General features: G+C 41.7%; 1 protein-coding gene across 7 annotated transcripts in view; it reads right to left on the reverse strand.

The window, feature by feature from the left end:
* CPT2 (carnitine palmitoyltransferase 2) overlaps positions 1-14,859 on the reverse strand; it is a 39,045-nt gene that overhangs the window by 13,467 nt on the left and 10,719 nt on the right. For 5 of the 7 annotated variants that reach the window (XR_014254713.1, XR_014254714.1, XM_082429587.1 and 2 more), the window contains exons 2-4: positions 12,864-12,944; positions 10,988-11,094; positions 2,329-3,687 (exon numbers count right to left, since the gene is read on the reverse strand). Coding sequence is in view for 5 of the 7 variants with exons in the window: in XM_082429587.1 (XP_082285713.1) it covers positions 2,329-3,687; positions 10,988-11,094; positions 12,864-12,944 (1,547 nt within the window). In the remaining 2 variants the exon portion in view is untranslated. Of the gene's footprint in view, positions 1-723; positions 1,359-2,328; positions 3,688-10,848; positions 10,901-10,987; positions 11,095-12,863; positions 12,945-14,859 lie in introns of those variants that run through there. The other 2 variants (XM_082429585.1, XM_082429589.1) reach the window with 2 other exon arrangements.

Below are 14,859 nucleotides of genomic sequence, written 5' to 3' on the forward strand. Positions count from 1 at the left end.
AGAAGACATGCAGGAGTGTTTACATGAACTGTAAGGAGGACTAAATGAGATAATGCATTGGAAGAGCTTTGTGACTGGCTCATACCAGAATTCAACCCAGCTGTCTAGTAACTTGCTGGGCAAGCCACTGGAAACGCAGGTAAAATTAATCACAAACAAAAACCCTTCCTTTTCAAAAACAAAACAGAATATGCTTCCTTTTCACGTTACAGCAGTATTCTAACAATAAATTGTTAGAGCAGTAATGTTCTAACAATAAATTCTGTGCTCACTCAATGGAAGTTTTCAAGGGCAAAATGTACAGAGCAATAATTCTACCTTATTCCACAATTAGCACACAAGATTCAACTGGTAAAAATAAATACACACCAGTTATTAATCTTCATTTGGCTGGAAGAACAGTGACATAGAACTCCCTAAATCCATGGGTATAACCCTTTGTTGCAGCAGGACTATCAGAATCGATCAGTAGTGGTTTACTCCTTAGAAAAATGAAGAGGGTTTTTAAACAAAGGATATCCCAGGAGAGAGAAGCAAGTTTACAGGAAAGATAAAAGAGCATTTCCTACCATCACCCAAAGAGCCAGGAGCCAATATGAACTTACTATCACCTGAACTTACTACTGGAAAGTTCTTTGTGGAGATTAGGCAACGAGGTTAAACAATTAAAAACAAAAACAAAAAACAAAACAAAAAAACCCAAAACCTAAGAGGAACCACCTCTAAGCATGAATTGCATTTTATTTCTGCTTCAACAATAAATACACCTGAGTTATTTTCTAAGTCTTACCTCCTGATCAAATGTCCTTAAAATTGAAATCTCACATTATCTTTAGTTGTGATCTAGTCCCACTTGGAAATTACATGTTTAGCTTTAAAACCACGGTTTTAAAGCTCAAACCTTATAGCACTGGTGCTCAGGCACCTCACAATTAGTTTCGTTAGTCACAGAACAGTGCATACTGGCTACAGAGGCCCCAATTTTCATGTTGATGAAGCAGTAGAGGCTTTTCATCCACCCAGAAGTTAAGATTTGATGGCTTTGCCTTCTAAGGCATCAAACATGCTTTCTAAGGCCTTCTCCACACACTGGAGAAACTCATGGGCATTGCGGCCTTGGTAGGCAGAGACGTTGCAGCCTATCCAGTTGTCATGAACAGCATACGCAATGCCAAAACCATCAGGGACCACGGGGGCAAAGCCGCCGATGTTCACTGCTGGGCTGCTCAACGTGCTCGTGGACAGGATGTTGTGGTTTATCTGCCTATATGCAGGGTCCAGGTATAGCTCAGGCAGGTCAATCCCTTTGGCTGCTCCCAGGTACCGCAGAGCAAACAAGTGTCGATCAAAGCCCTGGCCTGTCAGAGACAAAATGGAAAACCAGAGTCTCAGAATCTCAGAACTGAAAGGGACCTCACTTGGTAAAACCTCCCACCCATGGTAGGAATACCTTCACAGCATCCTTGAGAGTGGAAGAAGGGTTTGTTTATCTCTGCATGCACACCTCCAGCTTGCTAACCTCTGGAGTTTATTCTAGAATATTCCTTTTAAAAAAGCTGTGAACAGCTGAGCTAAAAATCAGCCTAAAATGAACATGATTTTTAAAATTTTGAAATTGAATCAGTTTAGTCAAACAGTCAAGAAAAGTACGTGGAGAGCACACTATGGACTCAAAAACTAAGGTAAAAGCCAAAGCCCAAATCAAGTGTAAAAGACAAGATTGAGTCAGTGGAACAAAATGGAAGGGGTATTTGACCAGGGTTCTAATCTCCGCTTTCCTGCTAATTTGCCGTGTGACCCTGAGCCAGTGGTCTCAGTTTCATACTTATAAAATACAGAAGGATGAGACTAGAATGTCTTGGAGGTCCCTTTCAGTTCCAGGACTTCGGCTACATGAAAGGACTGGACTGTGTGATCCTCCAGGTCCTTTCTAGGTCTCGAATTTTACTATGAAGAGGCAAAGAAGGATGACACTTAGGTTGGGAAGAGCTTCTGAGATGGCCTATTTACAGGCAGCCAATGCACTTCAACTGAAGTGAAGTAAGAGGGGCCGTGGGCTTAGAAATCCTACGTTGTCAGAAGTGAGTCTGATGACCAATAAATAATAGGAAGACAGTATGTAACACGGATAAAAGTGACCTTAAATGAGGACGAAGTTAGATGCATTTCCCCATCCTTGCTTAGGAGGACAGAATATTCTGAACCCTAATGGCTAGTCTGGCTGTTTGGACTGCTAAGGTAGAAAAAAATAATAATCAGTTGGCAGGTGGATTAAACCTAGAGAAGAGGTGGAAATCAGATGTGGGGTAGAATAGTGCTGAGGCTTACCCCAGTGCTGAGGGCAACAAGGCCTAAGGGCATGCTCCCCAAACCCTGTCTCACCCATCGCTGCTTCTTTGGTCAGCTGGTTGTGGTACGTGGAGCACTTGGCCATCATCTGCTGAAGCTCTCCAGCGCTGTACTTGGAGGGCTCCCTGACAAAGGCCTCAGAGCACCTCTTTGTGAAGATGGAGGCCGGGCGGATGGTCTCGGTGCGGCCGTGCTTGAATGCTGCAGTGCTACAGGACTCATAGGTGGCCACTGTCTGCCCGTACTGCTGCAGGAAGGCCATCTGGAAGCCCAGCTGAGCCACCGAGTCAGGGCTCAGCTTCTGCTTCTTCAGGAATTCTTTGCCTCCTCTCTGAAACTGGATGTAGTCAATGGTGAGGGTTTTCATGGTGGCATCAAATTTTTCCTTAGCAGCACTAATGCCAGTCTTTAAAGCATCGTTCAGCTTAAAGTTGAGTTTCTGTACAGCGACAGAAGAGTCAGTGTTAGCTGGCTGGCTCCGTGGAGTGACAGCAGGGGCCTGAGTGCTGTCTTTAAACACTTCATTAAAAAACCTGAGCACTGCAACACCATCGCCCCAAGCATGCTCAAAGTGGACAGCAGCAGTGCCATCCTTGGCTATAATGAGGTTAAAGGATTTATCAAACCAGCGGTTTGTGCCGTCACCGTGCAGCATGTTGTGGGACAAGTGGACAAGGTCCTTAATGGGGAAGTCATCTAGGCAGAGACAGAATACAGCAGAGTCCACTTTCCTCAGGGCCTCCTCATTGCCACCACTCACCAGCTTCTGTCTGAGCTCTGCCCAGATGTCCCGGTTCTCACTGGTCAGATATGACAGTGGAAACTCGGGGGCCAGGCTATTGTCTGAGAGAATGTACTTCAGATGAGCCTGGATTTCTGAGGCACTCACAATGTTCCCATCTTGATCCAGGACATCAAAGACATAGAAATGTCCTTTTCTTAGGACCAGGAGGTGTCTGGCCTTGTCATCAGTGAAGAGTTCATCTTGCCTGGGTTTGGGTAAACGAGTGGAATTGAAAAGCCGAAAATACTGGGACATATCCAGGGGATATGCATTGACCAAGTAGGCGCCATACCAGGACAGAGAGGAAGGCACAAAGCGTATGAGTCTCTTGAAGGTGTCAGTGTCACTTTTGGCAGGGTTCAAGTGGAACACTTCTGGTTCCAAAAGGTCAGCCCGAAGTGTCTTCAGAAACCGGACGGCAGAGACAGTCAAGTTGGTTGCCCGGGTGAGCTGGTCGTTGTACTCGGACTTTGGGTCAGGGTTGAATGACATAAATGGATTAAAGTTCAGGACAATGGGGTCTCGGGCAGTTAAGTACATATCAAACCAGGGACCTAAAAAATAAAAATTAAAAAAGAACGATAAAGAGTTAATGCAGTTCCTAAAGATAAAATTTGAGAAAGAAAAAAAAAATCAAGCATATTCAGAAGTGACATTAACCTCCAGAGGATGGGATTTTCTGATTATTTTTTTGCTCTGCAATAATTCATAAATGGTAAATGGGATCATATAATATGTGGTGCATCTGATTTCTATCACTTACGATAATGTTTTGGAGGTGTATCCATGCTATAGCACATATCAGTCTTCATTTCTTTTTATTGCTAAATAATGTTCCAATAATGTACCACATTTTGTTTATCCATTCATTTGTACATGGACATTTGGGTTGTTTCCACTTATTGGTTATTTTGAATAATGCTGGTACATACAAATTTTCCTGTGGACATATGTTCTCAGTTCTTTTGGGGGATATAGCTAGGAGTGGAATTGCTAGGTCATATGGTAAGTCTATGTTTAACCCCCTTTTTTTTGACTGAAATTGTTTGATTTTTTATTAATTTTTTCTTTTTTTATTGAAGTACAGTTGATTTACAATGTTGTGTTAGTTTCAGGTGTACAGCAAAGTGATTCAGTTATACATATACGTATACCTAGTCTTTTTCAGATTCTTTTCTATTATAGATTATTACAAGATACTGAATATAGTTCCCTGTGCTATACAGTAGGTCCTTGTTGTTTATCTATTTTAGATATATTAGTGTGTCTCTGTTAATTCCAAACTCCTAATTTATCCCTCCCCAGCACCAACCTTTCCCCCTTTGGCGACCATACGTTTGTTTTCTATGTCTGTGCATCTGTTTCAAACACGTTTTGGAAATAAGTTCATCTGTATCATATTTTAGATCCCACACATAAGTGATATATGATGGTTGTCTTTCTCTGTCTCACTTACTTCAGTTTATATGATAATCTCTAGGTCCACGCATGTTGCCGCAAATGGCATTATTTCATTTTTTAATGGCTGAGTAATATTCCATTGTATATATATACCACATCTTCTTTATCCATTCATCTGTCGATGGGCATTTAGGTTGCTTCCATGTCTTGGCTACTGTAAATAGTGAAGCTATGAACACTGAGGAGCACGTATCTTTTCAAATTAGCGTTTTCTCCAGATATATGCCCAGGAGTGGGATTGCTGGATCATATGGTAACTCTATTTTTAGTTTTTTAAGGAACCTCCATACTGTTCTCCATACTGCACCAATTTACATTCCCACCAGCAGTCCCTTTTCTCCACACTATCTCCAGCATTTATTATTTGTAGAATTTTTGATGATGACCATTTTGACTGGTGTGAGGTAATACCTCATTGTAGTTTTGATTTGTATTTTTCTAATTAGCAATGTTGAGCATCCTTTCATGTGCCTGTTGGCCATCTGCATATCTTCTTTGGAGAAATGTCTATTTAGGTCTTCTGGCCCATTTTTTTTTTTTTAAGATATACAATTTATTTATTTATTTATTTTCAAATTTAGACAAGACCTTTCAATATTTATTTTAAGATAGGTTTAGTATTCCTGTATTCCTTTAGTTTTTGCTTGTCTGAGAAATTCTTTATCTCTCCTTCTATTCTAAATGATAATCTTGCTGAGTAGAGTATCCTAGGTTGCAGGTTTTTCCCTTTCAGGACTTTGAATATATCTTGCCACTCCCTTCTGGCCTGCAAAATTTCTGTAGAGAAATCAGCTGATAGCCTTATGGGGGTTCCCTTGTAACTGCCCATTTGTTTTTCTCTTGCTACTTTTAGAATTCTCTCTTTATCTTTAACTTTTGGCATTTTAATTATGATATGTCTTAGAGTAGGTCTGTTTGGGTTCATCTTGTTTGGGACCCTCTGTGCTTCCCGTGCCTAGAAATCTGTTTCCTTCTTTAGGTCTGGGAAGTTTTCAGCCATAATTTTTTCAAGTACATTTTCAATCCCCTTTTCTCTTTCTTCTGCTTCTAGGATTCTTATTATGTGTAGATTGGCATGCTTTACATTATCCCATAGATCTTGTATGTTGCTTTCACTTTTTTTCATTTGTCTTTGTCTGCTGTTCTGATTGGGTGATTTCCATTATTCTATCTTCCAGATCACTTATTCATTCTTCTGCATTATTTACTTTGCTATTTATTGCCTTTAGCTTGGTTTTCATCTTGGCAATTGAGTGGTGTAATTTTGATTGGCTCCTCTTTGTAGTTTCTAGTTCCTTGTTACAATGATCTGAATTTCTAACAATAGCTTTTCTTAATTCCTTCAGCATTTTTATTACTTCTTTTTTGAACTTGTGGTCTGGTAGACTGGAGAGGTCATCTGCTTCATTGTTCTTTCAGGGGATTTCTCTTGTTCTTTTAATTGGGAGTAATTCCTCTGCTTTTTGATTTTTCTTATATTTCTTTGACTCTATGAATTTAGGAGAAAGAGTTATCTACTGTGGTCTTGAAGGGCTGTTTTTATGTGGGAGTGTCCCTGTGTAGCCTGCTTGAATCCAGAATTTCTCGTGTGAGGGCTGTTTTTAGTATGGATGCTTGCCATCTCTTTCCTCAGGGTGGCCCTTGTCCCCTTGATAGGGGGTGTGTTTGGTGCTGTGGTGACCAGAGCCTGCACTGGATGTTGGGTGGGGCCTCCTCTTTGCTTTGTGGATGTCACAGCCCTGCAGGGGGGAAGGGTCTGCTCCCCAGTTGTTGTAGTAGAAGTCCCCAGATCTGGTTCTAAGCTGTGGTGTGAAGCAGGTGGGACTGGAGCACTCCCTCTGGGAAAGGAGCCGCTGCATGTTTCTCCCCAGGAACTGTGACGCAGGACGTGCGATTCTGTGATGCTGCCTGCCCCCTGGTGTGAGCACCCACAAAGACCACTATTGCCTGGCACTGCCCTTGGGGGACACCTTTGCTTGGGGGCTCTGGTAACCTGAGGTCCCTTAGGAGTGCAGGCGCACTCACAAAGTGGTTGCTCCATAAACCCACTGGAGCCGTGTTCCCTGAGCCCGCCTACAATCAACCCAGATGGCCTTCAGGCACGCATGGTTCTGGTCCCAAATCCACCAGAGTGAGAACTCACTGGGGCCACCTCCCTGCGCCCACAGTGGGACTGCTGATAATCAGCTCAGACAGCCCCCAGGCAGGCACGTGCGGTCCTGAACCCAAAATCTGCCAGAGCGGCAACCTGCCAAAGCTGCAACCCAGCACCTGCAGTGGGATCGCCAGAGATAAGCTCAGATTTCAGGCCCGCCTTCACGTGTGCTGCCCACAAAGTTCACAGCATCTGTGGTGATTGGAGCCACACCCTGCTGTGAGCATGCTGACAGTGAGGCTGCTACGGCAGGCCCACAGCCCTCCCTTCGTGTGTTGACAATGCAGCTCCTATGGCAGACCCACAGCCCTCCCTTCGTGTGTTGACAATGGGGCTCCTATGGCAGACCCATGCTCCATCCTGTGTACACTCCCAGTCGCAGCCTGGGTCACACTCCAGGCCCTTTGGGATGTCTCCCCACAGCCAAACCGTGTCCTCTCCCTGGGTGTGTCCTCTGAAACCTGAGTTTCAGCACCCAGTCACTGAACACACCAGCAGGCACGCGTCTTGGGCTCAGAAATGCGGCAACATGGCAAGGACCATCTGTGTTGGTGTATCTCTACCCTGCAGGGCGGCAAGCCAGCTCCCACACTCTCCTCTCCAGCCTCTGAAGCTCCCTATCTGTCCTGGTGGACCTCCCAGCCAGTGAAGGAGGTTCTCAGCGTGAGGGAAGCTGTCCTCTTTCACCGCTCCCTCCCAGGAGTGCAGGTCCTGTCCCACGTCCTCTTCTCCCTTTTCCCTTCGTCCTACCCAGTTACATGGGGATCTTTCTTGCAGCTTTGGTTGTATGAGATCTTCTGCAAGCTTTCAGTAGATGTTCTGTGAGAACTGTTCCACGTGTAGATGTGTTTCTGATGTATTTATGGGAGGAGGTGAGCTCCACGTCCTTCTACTCTGCCATCTTGGACTGAACTCTATGTTTAGCCTTTTGCGGAATTGCCAGGGTGTCTTCCAAAGTGGCTGAACCGGGGCTTCCCTGGTGGTGCAGTAGTTAAGAATCCGCCTGCCAATGCAGGGGACACAGGTTCGAGCCCTGGGCCGGGAAGATCCCAAATGCCGTGGAGCAACTAAGCCTGTGCGCCACAAGTACTGAGCCTGCGCTCTAGAGCCCGCAAGCCACAACTACTGAAGCTCGCGCACCTAGAGCCCATGCTCCGCAACAAGAGAAGCCACCGCAATGAAAAGTGTGTGCACCGCAACGAAGAGTAGCCCCCGCTCGCCGCAACTAGAGAAAGCCTGCGCACAGCAACAAAGACCCAACGCAGCCAAAAATAAATAAATAAAATAAATAAATTTAAAAAATAACAAAGTGGCTGAACCATTACCACCAGCAGTATACAAGGGTTCCAATTTCTCCACATCCTCAGCAGCATTTGTTATTGTTACTGTAAGTCTTATTTGATTGGAGCCATTCTGGTGGGTAACCATCATTGTGGTTTTGACTTACATTTCCCTAATGTTTATTAATTGCTTTTTCCTCCTCATTCCGTTTCCTTTTTTGACACTTACAGAAATAAAAAACAATAATACCTCACTGGCATTCATGCTGAAATAGAATAGTTGTTAATTCCTACCCCATCAGCTTAGGTTTCTCGTGCTTCATCTCCTTTCAGGGACAACATTCACACCTGACTGTCTCCCTAGTATGGCAAAAAGTCTTCACCATCATTCTGTGTACTATGTACATTACTGCACTCCCTCTTTTAGGAAATGCTTGAAAAGCAATTAGAAATAACTATCAGTGCGAGTGAACCAATCCAACTAGCCCTCTGTATTCCTGTGGATGTTTTGCTTGTAAAAATTCCAGAGGCAGTATCTTATCAGAAAATGTGTTTTCAAGGGAAGTTCTTGGTGGGATTAGGAACTTCCTAATCAAATATAGTCTATCTTTGATTCAAGGAAATAGTTTTTACATATAAAGTATTGGGAAAGGATTAATGGACATGAATTTATCTATTATTCATTTGTTGGTCCATTCATTCCATTTCATTCCTTGAGAATCAGTGCTGTGCCAGGCCCTGGCCCAGGGGATATAGAGAGGAATAGGGCATGGACTTTAATTCAGAACTCTGATGAAGGAGACAAATAGAATTAAAACATAATGCAATGCACTAAAATGGGGGCAAGACATATTTGACAAAAGAAGACACGAATTTATGCCTCTGATCCCTTCAGTAAAAGAATTTTAAAGAGACAGAAACCAATAAGGCAAAGAGAATGAGAGAGGAGAAAAGAGCAAATATTAGAAATTGGAAAGCTCTCTAGCCAATTCAAGGAAGCCAACCCTAACCTGGCAGCAGAGAAAGCCAAGAAACAGTATGATTTACACAGCAGAACCCCCAGAGGGCTCAGGAAGTAGCAGCCTAGATATATCTCGTTGAAGGGCTGTTTAATTAGACCCCCACCTCACCCCCCAGATTCCCTCCCCACTCCAATAGGAGACTTAAGTTTTATTCACTGGAGAAAGTAAAATTGGGGGACATAAGTCACATATGAGAGCTCAAGCCTTCTTCCCTTATCCCACTCCTACAACAGCAGCAAACAGGAAAATACCTTTTGGCAGTTTACTGGAAAAGCCTTCCCTGGGAGTCTAACCCAAAGACACCAACAGCAGGGGTACCCCGAGGAAATGGTTTAGCTGATCACATTACAGTGAAGCTGTGACTGACAAGCACACCCTCATCTACAGAGCTTCCCACAACTTTTAAATATCTCATTCAGATCTAAGACAACAGAGAAGGATTATGAAACATCTGAAGAAAGAAAAGAGGGTAAAACAAACCAGCAAAAAGCAAATTCGAGACAGATTATGAAGGAAGATGAGAATTAAAAAAAAAAAAAAAATCCCAGGTAAATTATTAAGCACATAGAAAGCAAAACAAAAGAAAGTATAATTATTAACTTCAGAGAAAACAAAGTTCATATGGGAAAGGAAAAACAATTCCAATGTGCTACACAATTCAGCTGACAATACTGTTTACATGATTATAATAGTGTAAACACTAGGTATTGAGCAAATGAAAATTACAAATAACTATACTGTGACAATGAGGGGATGGAAATGTGGTGAGGATATAAGAGACTGATAAATCCTAATCTTTTACAGTGAGACGTCAATAGATAATGCCTAAAACTACAAAAGATGCATTAATATGAGTAAGTAATTTAGAGAATGGGGGAAAATGAGAAGTGAGAAATTAGGGCAAGGTCAGGAAATTTCCGTTTCTCCTAACAAGCCTGAGAAAACTATTTGATTCTTTAAACTATATGCATGTATAACCTTATTAAAAATATAAACTGAGTTAAAAGAAGTGCTGTGGGAACAGAGGTGGAAGCAACCAACTCTGAATGGGAAGAAGGGCTGAAAGCTTTCATAGAAAAATCATCCTACACGATCTTTTTTTTTTTCTTAATTGAGATGTAATTGACATACAACATTATATTAGTTTCAAGTGTACAACATAATTTGATATTTGTATATACTGCAAAATGCTCAGCACAATAAGTCTAGCTAACATCCATCACCATACACACTTACAAAATTTTTTTCCTATGAGAAGCTTTAAAATCTATACTCACAGCAACTTTCAAATATACAATACAGTATTATTAACTATAGTCACCAGGTTATACATTACATCCCCAGGACTTACTTATTTTATAACTGGAAGTTTGTACCTTTTGATCCCCATCTCCCATTTTGCCTAGCCCCTGTCCCGAACCTCTGATAACCACCTTAACTGGCTCTTAAAGGAAGAATTTGCCAGGTAAAAAATGGTGGTGCGAACAACATGGATAAAGGCACAGAAGAATGAAAGACTAACGGGTTGAGGGAAGGAGTTGTTCAGTTTTGCTGAAGCATGGGTGTGTCAGGGAGGATGGTAAGAGATGAGGCTGGAGCGGACAGTTGGGCCAGACCGTGAAGGACCTAGAATGATACACACAGGACATAGGACTAAATCCTGCATCCTTTACAGACAGAACCAATGATTAGGTTCTGTCTTGATCCCACCTACAGAGCAGGCAAGCTACTGCTCTTGAGCATGGACTCCAGGCAGCACCTCAGTGGAGGATGAACTCACTCAACCTTAATGTTTACCTCAGGGAGAGAGGATGAGATAACACTTCAGTGCTGGTCTCACCAAAAATATCTGTGAGATTAAAACAGGAGAGAAGATGACTTGCTTTCCATTACGGAGGGCTCTGGAAATATCAAGCCCACAGCCCTGCCTACCCACCTGAAATGTAGCTCGTATGTTTATTCTGCTTGTCCTGAGCGACCAGCTGCTTGTGCAATTCTTTTCCAATCCCATTTTCAAAACTCTTACACAACTGTTCCGTTTTCCTGAAATGTTCAAGAAAAGATAGAATCAAACCATGGCAGGGAATAGATGATTTTTATTTATTTATTATTATTATTTTTTAACATCTTTATTGGAGTATAATTACTTTACAATGGTGTGTTAGTTTCTGCTTTTATAACAAAGTGAATCAGCTATACATATACATATATCCCCATATGTCCTCCCTCTTGCATCTCCCTCCCACCCTCCCTATCCCACCCCTCTAGGTGGTCACAGAGCACTGAGCTGATCTCCCTGTACTATGTGGCTGGAGAATAGATGATTTTTAGATTCATGGCCAAGAACTCATCACAGAACTTTGGGTCCCCAAAGCATATCCCTAGAACCAGGGACTGAGATCAGAAAGTACCTCTGGTCAGAAGAACAGGAATCAATCTAAACAGATAAATCTAGGATATCTTAAAATGATTGATCAGGAAGATGAATCCACATCTCATAAAACAATGTGTAATCTGGGAGGCAGCTTGGCATGGAGAAAATGATATAAGCTTTGGAGCCAAGAAGAGCTAAGTTTGAATTCTAGCTCTGTTACTTTCAAACTGTGTAACCTTGGACAAGTTACTTGATCTCTCTCAGTCTCAGTTTCTCTATATGTAAAATAGAGATAATACACCACCTTACATGGTTTTTAAAATATTTATAGAGCTAAGGATTTAGGATAGTTTGAAACATAATACTTAATAACAGGTAGCTATTATATCATTACCATGTCAAGAGAAGCTTCAAGTGACTAATGTGGAATATTTAAAAGCAGAGGACTACATTATGAATGGTTCAACTTTTTTTTCCATCACTGTCCATTGAAGGACTCCGTGATTCTAATGAGAAGGCCAGTTATCTGCACAACAAATTCCCATTGTGGAAAAAGAGTACTATACTAGGATACAAGAGCTTGATGGAATCCGCTTTTTGACAATATCCAATATTGTTTTCCAATTCCATACTGAATTAGTTTCCTAGGACTGCCATAGCAAAGTACCACAGACTGGATGGCTTAAGACAATAGAAACTTATTCTCTCACAGTTCTGGATGCTAGAAGTACAGAATCAAGGTGCTGACAAGACCATATTCTCTCTGAAGACTCCAGTGGAGAATCTGTTCCAGGACTTTCTCTTAGCTTCTGGTGTTACCAGGTATCCTTGGCATTCCTTGGCTTGTTAATCCACTCTAATCTGCCTCTGTCCTCACATGGCTGTCTCTGTGTCTCTCCTCTTCTTACAAGTATACCAATCATATTGGATTAAGGACTCAGCTGTCTCCAGTATGACCTCATCTTAATTAATTACATCTGCAACTACCTTATTTCCAAATAAGGTCACATAATGAGGTTCTCAAAAGGGAATGAATTTGGAGGGCACACTATCCAACCCAGTACATATGCTCACCAAGCAAACTTCTGGTCTGCCACATGCTCTCCTTAATGAACATCCCTACCAAGAGCACATGCCCTCTGTAAATGACTGGTACCAGCTAGCCTACCAGGTAACATCCACCAAGACAGCACAAATTTGGCATTCTGGCTTATAAACCATTGCCTGTTGAGTCTAGTTAAAGAGACTCTCACCTCAGGGCTTAGTCAGCCCTTCATGAGTGAAAATCTATTTCCTGAACTTGCAAATGTAAAGACTAGGTCCTAGGTGTCTGGTGACCCAATCAAATCACAGACACTCCCTGAAGCTTGGTTCACCAGCACTTGCCAGCCTCCCCTGAGCCACCCATCCATGGCCATTCAGGGTTCTCAGCTTTTACCTGAACTGGCCATCATCCAAGAGAGGCTTCTGCGCACCGAGGTATCTCCTAATGGTGTCTTCAAGTTTGGGAATAGGCAGCCTGGGAAGGAAGTAAGGTCAAGTGTAAGGGTGACAATCTGTGGAAGAGGTTAACTAGCTTCCCAACCCAAACTAACCAATAATTACTGGATAATTAACTTCTTTCCAAAAAAAAAACAACAAAAGGAAGCCACTTACAAATGAGAATAGATGAATTTAAGTATCATTGGTAGCTCTTTTTTTTTAAGTAAAATAATAACTTTTTAATGTATTAATGATGAATTTCATAAGCTGAATTAGTAAACATACTAACAGATTCAAAATGGGGAAGCAGAAGCTGCCCCAAAATTCCTGTTTCCTGTCACAGTTATAATACCTGTGTTAACCCTATACTGGCACTGAGTTTATTTCTACCCTTAGTTTGAATGACTGTCTTTTTCTCTCCCAAGATGAAAAAAAACTTCTATTTTTAAATTTTCTAGTGTATTTTATGACAGAGAATCATACAAAAGGGAAACACAGGTCTGTCCAATGGGCCAGCCAACCATGGGATCGACCATCAGGCCATGCCCAGCTCAACAGGAGTCCTGTGAGGAAGAACCAAATCTTCCTCCATGCTTACGTACTCATCATTCTCTACCGGTGGATTCCCAATGACAGCTACGGCGATGAAGTTACAGGTCCACAGTGAAATGAAAACACCAGGGCTATGTTGTGAGGCATACTTTTTTTTTTTCATGTTAATAATTTTATTGAAAGATATATCCCCTAGTACCAAAACTTAATCCAAGTTTGTTAGGTTACCTCTGCCAACTCAAAATTAACACTGATACATTCAAACTATCTAAATATAGCAGCCATTTAGGAAAACTGAAAAGTTATCCATAAAACACAGTTTAAGACCTTACTATAAGATACACTGTAGTTCTTCAGTTTATTTTTCAATGCATGTTTATCCAAAATACAATGTCAAAAAATAAATCTGAATTTACAGCCATCATGGACTTAGGCTGCACTGAGTAACCATTCACAACACTTTAACACTGTAGGTCCCCTTACATGGACTTATGCAGAAAATCCCCAACACTACCTCAGCTACCTTTTTTTTTTTTTTAAATTATTATTATTTTATTTATTTATTTATTTATTTATTTATTTATTTATTTATTTATTTTTGGCTGTGTTGGGTCTTCATTTTTGTGTGAGGGCTTTCTCCAGTTGCAGCGAGGAGGGGGGCCACTCTTCATCGCGGTGCGCGGGCCTCTCTTGTTGTGGAGCACAGGATCCAGATGCGCAGGCTCAGTAGTTGTGGCTCACGGGCCTAGTTGCTCCGTGGCATGTGGGATCTTCCCAGACCAGGGCTCGAACCCATGTACCCTGCGTTGGCAGGCAGATTCTCAACCACTGTGCCACCAGGGAAGCCCTCAACTACCTCTTAAGTACAAAGTTACCTACTTACCTTTCTCAAGACTTTGTTTTGATACAGTAAGGACATTAAGGAAAATTTACCTTCTTTTTAAACAATTCTAAATTAGAGGCAATGGCAGTTTTATAAAAGCGGTCCTTATTAAAAAGATTCTGGAGTGTTAACTCTAGCCTGAACTTACTTTAGTGGGGTAAAGTAAGTTTTCAGAGTGATGATTTATTTTGGAGTTATTAGTACAACAAACTGAATTTTCTCAATGGAACTAAATTAAGGCAGTATAGATTCTACAAAAAAATTTTTATCATGGATACAAATTATCAAAGATCACTTAATGAATATGCTAAACTTACCAAGTCTATATTTTTGCCTTCTATAAAATACCCTCAATGTAAATGTCAAATAACAACATTGTCCATATCACTGGATTATCTGATACTAGCAGAAGATGGCCATAGTTGTGAAGTTACTGGTTCACAAGGAAATAAAACAAACATGGATAGTACAGTGAGCTTTTCACAAAGCTAAATTTGCTTACATGAAAAGTCTGTTC

The sequence above is a fragment of the Balaenoptera physalus genome (genome assembly GCF_965194825.1).
Source record: "Balaenoptera physalus genome assembly, chromosome: 1".
Lineage (NCBI taxonomy): Eukaryota > Metazoa > Chordata > Mammalia > Artiodactyla > Balaenopteridae > Balaenoptera > Balaenoptera physalus.